This window comes from Strigops habroptila, chromosome 9 (assembly GCF_004027225.2).
Source record: "Strigops habroptila isolate Jane chromosome 9, bStrHab1.2.pri, whole genome shotgun sequence".
NCBI lineage: Eukaryota > Metazoa > Chordata > Aves > Psittaciformes > Psittacidae > Strigops > Strigops habroptila.
Genome location: NC_044285.2, coordinates 32,319,686 through 32,332,190, shown reverse-complemented (window position 1 = coordinate 32,332,190; position 12,505 = coordinate 32,319,686). Strand labels below are relative to the sequence as shown.

The 12,505-nt window shown below is 37.6% G+C and overlaps 1 protein-coding gene across 5 annotated transcripts in view; it reads right to left on the bottom strand.

The window, feature by feature from the left end:
- AFF2 (AF4/FMR2 family member 2) overlaps positions 1-12,505 on the bottom strand; it is a 342,188-nt gene that overhangs the window by 120,067 nt on the left and 209,616 nt on the right. For all 5 annotated transcript variants that reach the window (XR_003993337.1, XM_030498544.1, XM_030498546.1 and 2 more), the window contains 2 exons: positions 10,156-10,192; positions 9,838-9,889 (listed from right to left, as the gene is read on the bottom strand). Coding sequence is in view for 4 of the 5 variants with exons in the window: in XM_030498544.1 (XP_030354404.1) it covers positions 9,838-9,889; positions 10,156-10,192 (89 nt within the window). In the remaining variant the exon portion in view is untranslated. The remainder of the gene's footprint in view (positions 1-9,837; positions 9,890-10,155; positions 10,193-12,505) is intronic.

Sequence of the window (12,505 nt, the reverse complement as noted above, 5' to 3'; positions counted from 1 at the left end):
AGCACATATCTACTTTATAGCACTGGTCTCTTAACTTCGTGCTTATGAGTTAGGGAAACAGCCCCTTGGTGGATTACTTTTCATAGTTTGCTCAGTAATGTGTTTACAAAGCCATTGTTACAACTAGATGCTTATATATTTTGATATACAGCACACACTACAACAGTACATCTTCAGAGATTTCATGCTTATTTTAAAAACCCATTTAAATGTTTCTTTACCTCCCTCCCAGCAAAACACAAGTTTATTGCCAGATACTCCAGGGCTCCATAGTCCAGTCTGACAGTAATTAAGGCTGAATTAGTGGTGCTTTGCAGGAAATGGAAACAGTGGCAAGTGTACAACAAGATGGGCCGAATTCATTTCTGACAGCAACTCCTCTGAAATAACTAACTTACTCTAGAAATCAATTTGACACTTGAAATTTCAAATAACGGCCTCTATTTTTAACTGTCTGACATTACTGAAGCACATAACTGAGGGCCTGAGAAATGTTAAGTGGATTTTATTTTCCTTTGTTAGGAAACTGCTCACCTACTCACCCACTCACCCACTTTCTGCCATGTATCAAGCCAACAGTCTACTCCAGAAATCAGCTTTGTTAGGACGATACAACACATTATTTCAATGCAACCTGCATTTGCTTAATGCTTACCTGGCCTGATAATGGACAGTACTGTCAATAAATATTTTTGCTAAACAATGCAGCGAATGATACAAAACACATTACCTGAAATTTTGTGGTTTTGAACATCCGTAATATTTCCCCTGATCTTATACATTATATTATATTGGGACAATATAATATAATACACCAATACAATACACCAATACATAACAATCCAATACTTTGGTAGTACAGTCTAGAGAAAACAAAATGTATTTTTCTGTGCACACCTTCTACCTGAAGTTAGACTCCAAACATGGTCTTGGGATTTTGCATTAAATTTCGACACTAAGCTTTGACAAAACTATTTTTTCCAAAACTTTAACGCTGTCTTACCTGTAGCTGTTATATTTTCCATATATAGTACTTGCAATGCAATCTGATTCCGCAGCAGTTATCTAACTGTATGGAGCATCTAATTGAAAAGTATCTATTTGTCCATTAAGAAACCTCCTATATCTGATATGTAAAATCTATACATGATTTCTGGGTTTTTTTTTTTGTGTGTGAAGATGACAGCAATCTCTGCAGGGCCTTTAGAAAGAGGGGCTAGTGGCTGCTAGGAGGCAGCATCCCCCTGTGTGCTGGGGGGATTATTCTGGTCCTTCCTTGGGAAGGGGAGCACAGCCCTCACAGCATCCTTGGGACACTCAGGTGTTTAGGGAAAGCCACAGATTAACATGAGAAGGTGTGGCAACCTGATCTTCAAGGTTATTTTATTTTGGGACAAGGGGGATTCCTGGATAAATTGGAAAAAAGCAGGAAATCTTTTATGTGACCCTCAGCAACTTCTTCCTTCAGGTTACAGCTGCATTCTGCTCTCCATGGGGAAAAAAACAACTTAACCTCATTTAGCAGTGAACGGCTTGCACTATTATCTCCCTTTGACTGCTGCATTGATTAGATTGGAAAATGAGTAACTTTTATCACACTTGATCTGAAATAGCGCTATCTAGCTTATGTTTATCCCTTTACATCTACAGAACAGATAATTGCATGGATCCTGGGAGTCAGATGTGACACTGTGATGTCTCTTTTGATCCCTGGTGTCAGGTTAAAGGGGAAAAAAATAACCTGTGATTTAACTCTGGCCACTGTCTGGCTCCTGCTTCTGGTCTGGTCTGGGTGGTTTAGACCTTTGTGAGTGCATGTCTGGCTCCCTTCTCACCATGCAGGTTTGCTTGCCACCTCTAATATCAGAGTACTTTGAATTGCAACAGATTTTTGCCTAAAAAAATTGAAGACATGGTTTTCTGGGTTTTGTTGATTTGTTTTGATTTTTTTTTTTCATTTCTCTCTTTCTTATTTTTTTTAAGTACAGGGATAGGCAGATTATTTCAATTAAGCGCCTGTCACTGACAATTGTAAGCAACCTTTCTTCAGTTCAGTGCAGCAGTTGCAGTTTTAAGTTTCTCCCTGCTTCTGTCAGGATCTAATTTTCAAGGCCCCGTTGCCATGGCAGCAAGTTGGAATTTTAATCCAGTACTAAAGGTCAAGAGAGGTCACCAGTTTCAGTTCCTCTCCAATCTTCCCATAAAGAGCCACAAAAAGAAGCTGAGATAAAGGTCTGACCTAACAAAAAATTCCAGTCTAGCACCCAGCCAGACTTGAAGCTGTATGATTTGTATAGGCTTTCAAATTTGCCTGGAACTATTGAAATTTATGCTAAATTAAATATGGGCAGCACTGATTCGCATTCCTCTCTCTCTGTAGAAAAGCACATAGATGTCCTTAAAACAGTTACATACATGTAATTTATCAGGGAAACCCAAAAAGCCAACACCTCAGCAGAGTCTAACAAGTAAAGAGCTACGAAAGCAATCCCTCATTACTGGAGATATTTACTACTTTTGTAGCCTCAGATGAGCCTGACAGCTGCATTTCAGTCTGTCTTGTCAATATGAGGCACATGAGTCAGCATCTTTCTTTAAAGATCTTTTTGTGAAGCATTTTGACTAAACAAGACTTTCCAGTAAGGGACAATTTCCTGAAAGCTAAACTACCTTCAGATTTTGTTTACTATTTATATCTTGAAGGATAAAATGCTTCCTGAAATTAAGAAATCACTATTTGCCAATTCTCTAGGCCCCCTCCCATGTTTTCCATAACATGGATTTTAATTAAGCCTACTGGAGTAAGGCTACAGACATCTCCCTCCTCCTCCAGAGCTGCATCACTTTTTTAGGAAGCTGCAGTTACAACACTAGGAAGCCTCACAATGCATTTTTCTGAGATGCATGGACACAAGTGAGGGAAGCAGCCATTCCTCTAGGAATTTAGAACAGTAATTATCCCAGCAGCGGGGAATATTTCCCTTTTTCACCGTTTGGGAGGATCTATCTGTAAGGTAAAGCTATTCTGAATCTGTGGCTCCAAGGGCTATCCAAGACAGAGAATAACACAGTGAGCATGGCCTGGCCTCATGGGGTGTTGTGAGAACTTCACTTCATAAAAAATAAGCCCTCTGGTCAGAAAATTGATAGGCTTTGGAGGCCTGCTGAGCCCTCAGCCCAAAGGATAATGGTAGCAATATAAGTTCCTCTGGATGGAGAGTGTAAAGCTGAGAAAAATGTGGTGGATTATTGGGGTTGTCAGAGGGATTCAGAGGAAAGATGCAAAGGATTAAGTTGTGATATTAAGAAAAGTGGCTGTTAGTCTTACCTAGGATATTTAGGACACAAATTGGGAGTTTCAAGCTCTCTCTGGTATAATGAATGCCAAAATTCCTGGCAAAATCTCTCTTTCAAGGTTATCACTCATTTCTGATTATGCCTATTTTGCAGCATGGTGCAGATGAATCTGGGTGACAATTTTCTCAGTTTGTTTCAGGCTACTGAAGTATACAGAGACAGTAAGATATCATAGTTAAGAATGAAAGGGACTAGAGCAAAAAGCAGCAGGAATTAAAAGCCAGAGAGAGAAATGGTTTGGCTCTGAACCTGACATTTACTGACAGGTCAAAGTCAAAAGGGAGTAGGGTGAGGTCCAAATGATGGTGACCAGAAAGCCAAGCAAGAAGTTAGTTTATATGCATTTTATCAGCAAGTGTGCAGCTCACAAAACAAATGGGTGGGAGAGGCAGAGTGTGGTAGCTTCCTCTGCTCTATTCTGATTTACATTTTCAGATTTACCAAGTACATCTGTTTTTTAAAATGAACATCTGAGGTTGCACTAAAATTCGGAAGTGATTCCATCCCACAGAAATGTAAAGTGAGAGGGCGGTTTGAGACTGGCCTAAAGACATGAAGGTCCAACATATGCTGCTTCCTGTGGAAAAGCTCTTTAAATACAGGGAAACCATTGGCAGATTTGCAGTCTAACCAGTTTCCAAAATGGGAACTGATACGTAGAGCACAGGGAAATACATCCCAAATCCAAACATGTTAATGTGCGTCATTTTACCTATCTCTATTATTCCGACTCTTCAAAGGTTGCAGTTCAGTGGCTGCATACATTTTGCAGTGATGCGGTTGCGCATCCTACTTGAGAACAAAGTATTTCAACTGCTACTCGTTAGTTAGGGCAAATAAATATTGAATTTTAGTGGGGGGTTATACAGTGTCAGAGGAAATTCAAATGGTTCAGTGCTCACTTGAGTTGCAATCAGCAATGATGGCAAGAATGCAGTTGGTTAGCTTGTTTCAGGTGTTCTTAAAGGCAGTAATTATGTATGTCTCTGATTGTCAAGAAAAATTATTCAACATTGATCAGCAAAATATAAGAGAATTAATTTAGTTCCATTCCTGCAATCTTTTAAACTGATTTATAAACATGTCAGGAAAAAGAGATCATGGAAAAGAATGTATTAGGAAGTAACTATTTTGACAGGGAGGTTAAGCTGTATGTGAGCCAGCTGACTAATGAAAACAAATTAAAAGTCTAATTTAGAAATTATTTTGAATAATGGGCTTATCTTCAAGGATACAGGGCTTTTAATTACAGTACTGGATTTTACTGTATTTCACAGCAGCTGAAATATTTTGCAAGTTTGCTTCTACAGGCAACTGTCCATAGGAATTGCTTGTATGTTTTACTGCCAATTACTTAGTACTTTGCTCAAAGGAAAAGCCTGCAGCAGCGAGGAACAAAATGATACAATCTTTACTGACTACCACTGCTCCAAACCCAAGAACTTATGAGGCAAAAGGATGCAAAGCAAACTTCTAAGTAACAAAACAAAACAGTAAATATGAAAGATGAATGACATCAAAACAGACCCTTCTATTTTCATTTGCTATTTGTCCCTTTAATATGGTGCACTGGAGCTCTCTTAAGATTAATGGAGTTCCAATTACATGCCACTGTTGTTTCACTTATCATAATTTGTACATGGCAGTGAAAGTCCCTTGTATTCATGACTTTCCCAGTTTACCCAGAGGGAATATCTTTGGAACTTCCTACTTCTAACAAACAGGCAGTACTTAGTCTAATGATCAAAGCTTGCCACACTCACTAAGTGAAAATGAACATATGCAATAAAAGAAAGCAGGCTATCAGCACTGGGGGATCAACTGACACTCTTGTGCTTTAATATGATCAGTTAAAAACTGTAATTAGGAATACTAAAATTTCATCTTCTTCAGTGTCTTACACCTGGGATGGGTTGTGACTGGAACTCAGATACAGAGTTCGATACATACATAGAAACATTCTTCCTATTCCAGCTGGGGATGAATTTGACACTTTTGGTTCATGTGATTGAACTGGAAATGATGCATCAACATTGAATGAATTCCCGTTTTTTAAAACTGATTCCTTTCAAGGTTAAGACTTCATCAGTGCTTCTTGATTTGAATGTTCTGAATAACAACATTACTTGTCGCATTATCCAATATATGATCCTTGGTGTAAAATCCTCTTGATGTCTGATTACTCTTCATAAGGACCTCATGCTGATTCATTTCAAACCGTGAATTACCTTTAATTCATAGCTTGAACATGCTGCCAAATTTTGTTTTCCATGCTCCCAGGTGGCTGTCCCTGACACAGTGGAGAACTTCCAAAAAGCCATTAGATACTTATGGAAAGCAGTTAGATGTCAAGAAGCACATTTCCATTTTCGAACAGGCTTCCATCAAGCATTATGATAATCTTTGGAATTAGAAAAGTACTGGCATTTACTGAAAATTTTTTAGAACCATGAAGTGAAATCCTGGCTCAACTGAAACCAGTGGTGAGCCCCCTTTGAAAAATCCTTTCTGAAATATCACATAAAGAGTTTTAGCTGCTTGTTTTGTTTTTAAGCCCAATGTATTTAGCTGTTCTCTAGCCCCCACACAAGTTGCGTATCAGTAAGTATGATGGTTAACAAAAACTCTATAAAGTAACTTGGTTTTGTCTGATCCACAAAAATTTGCTGCTCTAAGTTTTTAATGGTTTCTAGTAGTTCACTGAGCCCATGAGAAGGGCCTTTTAATACTATATTAATACAGTAAGTATAGGAAGTAATTTTATGACAGGGGAAGAATACCATTATGATTACATTCTTCTTTTTAGCTAGGCTTTTATGGAAACTACTCAAGACTACACTGCAGTATGATTTCGAAATACAGGATGTGCTTGATTAAAAAGGTTCTGGGTAGTTTCCAACTGGACAGAGGCCAAACGCTAACAACCTAAACAGAACAAAAGGACTGCATGTTTGAGGATGACATACTTGCAATGGTAATTATATAACAGAAACCTAAGTCACAAGCTCAGTTCGAACCCTCAAATTCATGGAAGTTGACAGAAAATCCTTCTCAGTGCAATTAGTTGCACCTTATCTGTTCCTGCTTGCTATGCTTCATAATAAACTAATCAGAGTAGACTGGCTGAAAGCTGACCACGTAATAGCCAGTGGAGATATACAGGGAATTTGAAATTTAAAAAAAGGCAAGTGCTCTAGTTTTACATAACCTGATTTCAGCTATAAAAATTCACCACTGTATACACAAGTGTGCGCATGTCAATGTTCAAAATTTTATTTTCAAGATTTTTGAGTAGAAATTAGGATCTGAGGTTAGTTACATGTGCAACGTAAGTGCAGAATTTAGACACAATGCCAATTACGCTACCTACTATTTTACCTGCTGCAAAGCACTGGGGATTTGGATTCTCCAGCATGTGGATGTAATAAAAGACACTGAAATAGTATAAAAAGCATGAAAACTGTATTTCAGAAAGCTTTACTTAGACAAGAAGCCATGCATCTTGCAACCCTCTACAACATCGAGATGCTGGTCAATTAATCTACCTTGCAGTATATTGCCTCCATTCTGCCCCCTGAAAGCACGCACCTGAAAGCTTATCTTGCAAAGACCATACATCCCTTTTGCATGATCTTCCATGATGCCAATATTTCTACACTTGAATTCTGTAATGACATACAGGCAGCTTAGCTGCCTATATTCTTATTCTGGAGCAGAATATATCCTTATATTTTGCAGCAGAATATAGCATCAGGAGGGTAAAGTATCCTTCTTCTCCATGCATTGCTCAACTAGTCATGGTATAACTCAGTGACATGGTAATGCAAGCACATTACTGCCAATTTCTATGGATTTCTAACAAAGCCAGTGGCATCTGTAAGACTATCACTAGGACCAATGTAAATGGAAAATATAACTTAAGTTTCACCTTAATTGCATGTAAACTTATAAAAGTTGGGGAATATATAGAAGTATGTCCAAGTTAAAAGGTCTCCAACAAAGCATACAGATGAACAAACCCAAATTCTGTCAGATTTGATCAAACTGAAATACAGACAACAGATCCCATTGACAAAACACATAAGGAATTGGTAGGCAATACAGTTTTGAAGTCCGTAAGATCATGCTGTGGGGTTGACAGTGCAGCAACAAATGTTACTGGGGATAAGATGGACTGCAATTTCACTCATATACTCCAATATTCCTGAAACCAACCAATGTTAGAAAGATTAAATCCTTCTTAATGCAACTGCAATCTGATAAATACTATGTTATTAAAATACACAATGACAGGAGCTGTCAATCTACCAGGGTTTATTTGGATTGCACTATCCAGCTCTACTTGATACCATTACATCTTTCTGCCCCACTCTCTGCTTTAATTTCATTATGTCCTCAAGTACTGTAATTCCCAGTGAAAGTGGCAGTGACTGCACACGCAGATCTAAAGAAACAAATTGGCCTCGTAATACCAAGTCTCACAGTGGACTGCCTTCTAACCTCCCAAAGCCCTATGGAAATTCTTAGAAGCTGCCTTAACAATTTTTCTGCAGTAAAAGAGAAAAAGTGATAGTAATGGGTTAGCTGATCTTCATTTGGAAGCTAAAAATAAAAGCAGCTTTATTGCAGCTCTGATCTCTCATGTGTAAAATCTATCACCTACCATAAGAAGGCAGTTCATTGCAGCAGAAATCTGATTGATAGTACTGGAACTTTAGATCAAGCAGCAGAACAGAGAGCAACTGGTTCATAAAATGTACTCAGTGTCTTCGGGTTTTATATCAGGCTTCCTATAGAGAGCTTTGGTCCCATTAAATGCACTATATACCACTGAGCTCTGAAGCACTGTTCTTTTGAAATTCAGCTTATAACTATAAACCATGATTGACAAGTCTATTACTGTTGGTTACAAACTATTGAAATATTGTATTTTATGGTATACACACTAAAATATTTTTCACAGTGGAATCCAAATACACTTGCTTTAGGAGAAAAATAATTTTAAGATGTAATAATATTTTTTTTTTTACTTTTTTTATACTATGGAACATGCTTGATGTTAGGTTTGGATCGCTTAGATGTTCTAAAACATGAATGCACCCATTCTGTTACCAGTAACAGTGGGTATAGCTGGCTAGATTCTTTAAAAAAAAAAAAAAAAAAGACACTACTAGCAATCAAATAGCAAAGGGCAAAATCTAATTTGTTACTAAGTTTCACAAATAAACACTATTCATGCAAATTAATCTACTTATCATTAGCATTCACAGCCAATTCTCAATCTGAAGAAAAAAACATTTCACTTTAAAATTGAATTGTTTGTTTAACCATAATTTTGTAAAGCTTTACTCAACAAACTTTATTTGAATGAGCACTTCCATGACTTCAGTATATGAGTAAAGAATTGGACCTTCAGAACCTGGTGAGTACATTAATGGATTTGGCACCTAGATCTAGTCTAGTCCTGCGTTTCTTATATGGTCACACAAATCGCTGAACTCCAACAAGTCTTTTCCTATACATAAACTTGTACGAAGAATCAATATATTTACATTCATTTTAAAAACCTATGTAGGTATCTCTGCATTGATTTTACTTCCCCTATAGGGATTTACTTAAAATTGCATCTTTAGTAAATTGAGGGGAATCACTAGAATAATTTTGAAGTAATTTTAAATGAACATACTGTATTTATACAAATGTCAGTTAAGCTAGTGCAGTTCTGCATTCAGTAGTTTAAAGTGCTTGAACACTGAAAAAAAAAAGCAGATTTGAACTGAAATCAGACCCACACATTTTCATAACCATAAAACCGACAACCTGCTTTTCAAAGTTATTATTTAATTCTTGTTTGTAAATTACTTTGAGATCCTGGGGTAGAAAGAAAAAAACAGTTCAGTCTCAACTCACTGCTACATTATTGCAGCCTTAGCACCAAAGAAAAATGGTTTAACACAATGGAGAATTAGCTCTCACAATTTTCAACTGTCATATTTATAGATCATCTGTGATTTTCAGCTGTTTCAAAGTGTATGAAACTGAAAGACCAGCTTTTCAACACCAGCTAGCAGAATCATTCTGTATGATGTGTTTCACTCTCTCTCACTCTATGAATGTTAAAATTCCTGCATCATCTGTTCATTGGGTTGCATTTTCTATTGTAAGAGGCTTAGTATCTGATGAGAGAAGCATAAAAGTGATTTAATTTTGGCAAGCTCTACAACTAAAATCAGCATTATTTCTGCTTAATAAACTCATCTTTCACATACCTCTGTTAGCTAATGCTTAAAAAGAAGAAACAGTAATAAGCACTGAAAACATCAAACTGGTTTATGGCTAATTTTTAAGGACTACTGAGAACACCTGAACACCAGGACAAGATTATGAGCAGAGCTAGATTTTAGGTACCTTTGGAGAAATAAGCTCATTCTTTATGATAAATTTAAAATGAGATTTAAAGCTGGAAATAATAATACTTACGACTTTTGTGGCACTGACTTAGTTGCAACTTTCCCTGCTGGATCACTCCACTCTGCAAACAAAGGAAACACATTTTCAAATGTCAAAAGATTACTGTAGAATTAAAATGCACCCAAAGCTGTCAGCCCATCTAATTATACTTGGTTTCACAACATGCCACAATGCATAACATGTAATAAAAAATGGAACTGATCTGCTTTAGCACCATAGAAATTAATTTTTTCGCCTTTGTTTTAATGATGTTAAGCAGAAAAAAAAAAAAACAAACCCAAAAAAACCCCAACCCTGACTGTTAGGACTAAGATGATAAGGACCTACTTTGTACATTGTATCCTGAGGTCAGATGTTGGGAGTCCTACAAAGAAGAACACACAAAATGTCAGCATTAATTAAATAAGATGAAGAAGGTAAGATATATCTTGGCTTGCTAGATTAAGGGCATGGCATTACACAAACAGGGAAGGAGATGGGACAGGGAAGGGATCATGTGATTGTTAAGGCAGCACCAGTGACAACATTAACTGTGGAGACAGAGCAGCACTGAGGGATCCTTTTACAGTTCAGACAAGGGCTTGTCTGCAGCAGCTGTAAATCTGCATACCCCCTTCATGGAGACACTGCACAGATTTATACCTGCAGTGGTCCCAGGCTTTTTCCAGGTTTGGTCGTGGATGTGGGTATGAGCCGTCCATGATGTACAATTCAGACTGCAGCATGAATGCATCTATGCATTTAATTCAGCACCACTACCTTTCTTTTTCTGATCTCACTACTTGGAAATACAGTAACCTTTGATTGATAGTCACTGCTTTTATTTGGACTGTGACACAGAACTTGATAAAGACGCAGGAAACAGATCTTCACTTGATGGAAATTGGTCCAAATCCAATGAAATCAATGGAAGTACAACAACTTTAAACCAGCAAAGAATCTGACTTGTAACACTGAGCATGCTAATTCCAAGATTCTTGTTGGCTCACAGCAACTAAGCTGCTTCCTTAATGTCACGGTGTTTTCTGGCTTATTTTTTCTCTAGGCTTTATAGTCCACAGTGATTGTAATCAGCTTTCCTTCCAAGCAGAGTTTGATCATTTGAAATTAAAGTGTTATTTACAACCTCGTCTTACAGCCAGGCACTACTTTGCTGGAAGTGTTAGTTCTGTAGGACGCTAAAGTCATTAAAGCCCTCACTGCACTTCCTCTTAGGGCATTATTAGTTCCTAATATTATACTATGCTGTCAGTCAGTCCCTTGTGAAGTAAATCACGCCCTAAGACTAAACATGGCACTTTCAATTTGAATGTCAAAGGGATAAATTGTTCTGGTAAGTTCCACCTTTATATCACACTTTTTAATATATTTTTCTATTTTTCTCAATAGTTGAGATAATAATTGAGAACGTCTAATAGTGCCCATTTCTGGTTTATACGGCTGCACAATCTAGCTACATTATGCCTAAGATCTATAATTTGGCTAGGTATAATTGATTTAATGTGATGTTCTGAAGAGACATTTCTGTTGTATTTTTTGAAGCAAAACTAGCAAACTTGGAAACATTTATATGCTTGCCTGTTTCCTGAAATGTGAGCTCAAAAAAAGAAATCTAATTTAAATTTTGCATTGAAGTGATATGGTCAAGAACTTTAGGATCAACATTTAATGTGCCCAGAAATTAACTTTGATGTGGGTCTTAAAAGTTCAAAGCAAACTTAATAGAAAGAGAAAAGCAAACCAAAATTTTAGCTTCGCTGAACCTATGCTTATTCTGCTGCCAGTGAGGATAGTGACAGTCTGCAGGACTTTGACCAATTTCTGTAGGGCCCATCAAAACCAGAATACTAAATTAATAAATGGTATAAATTAAAAAAACTAACAGCTTCCAGTGGGCAAACCCCTCCCCGCTCACTGTATGCACACAGCTCAGATTCCACTTTCCTCTAAATAGGTTCGACTGACTTTAACCCAGTTTGCAATGAGGATTATACTCCTGCATGATTATGACTTCTGATGCTTAATGCTGCAGCAGTTAACTGCAGTGACAATGGCAGTGCTAGAGCAGTGACAATCACATTCCACTAAAGCCAGACATTCCGGGCACTGGTTCTGTGTTTTTTAAGGAGCCACAGATACTAGTAATTTCATATGATTTTCAATTAAGTATGGCGGTTGCATTTCAGACAGGGGAATATCTGCCAAACAGATAAAATCAGCAAGAGGAAAATCACATTCCAGCTTCTAAAACACGGTATGATTGTTTGAACCATACTGTTAAGTAGTACCAGTTTTATAAGCTATTTTCCAAGGTCCTGCCTTTAGAAAGAAACTTGATGTAGCTCCATGTCAAACTGGGGTAGATTTCGCACCCTGGGGAAGTTCTCCCCTTTCCCAAACATCAGCAACTTGCGGTTCTTCAGTTCCCAGCAAAAGATACCTCTGGCAGTAACTGCCCTGGGTATGGGCTTGAATTCTAACAGTGCTACCAGAATCATAGCTAGAAGGCAACAATTTAGGCTAAAGGCATGCTCAAATCATACAACTAAACGATTCACTGCGTGTTAGGTGAACTGCAGGTACTCTCCAGGCACGTGCTTTTGACATGGGAAGTGCCGACTGTGTGCTTTTAACAAGGCCAACACTCCGAAGTGCATTGCACAACTTGGTTTACCTT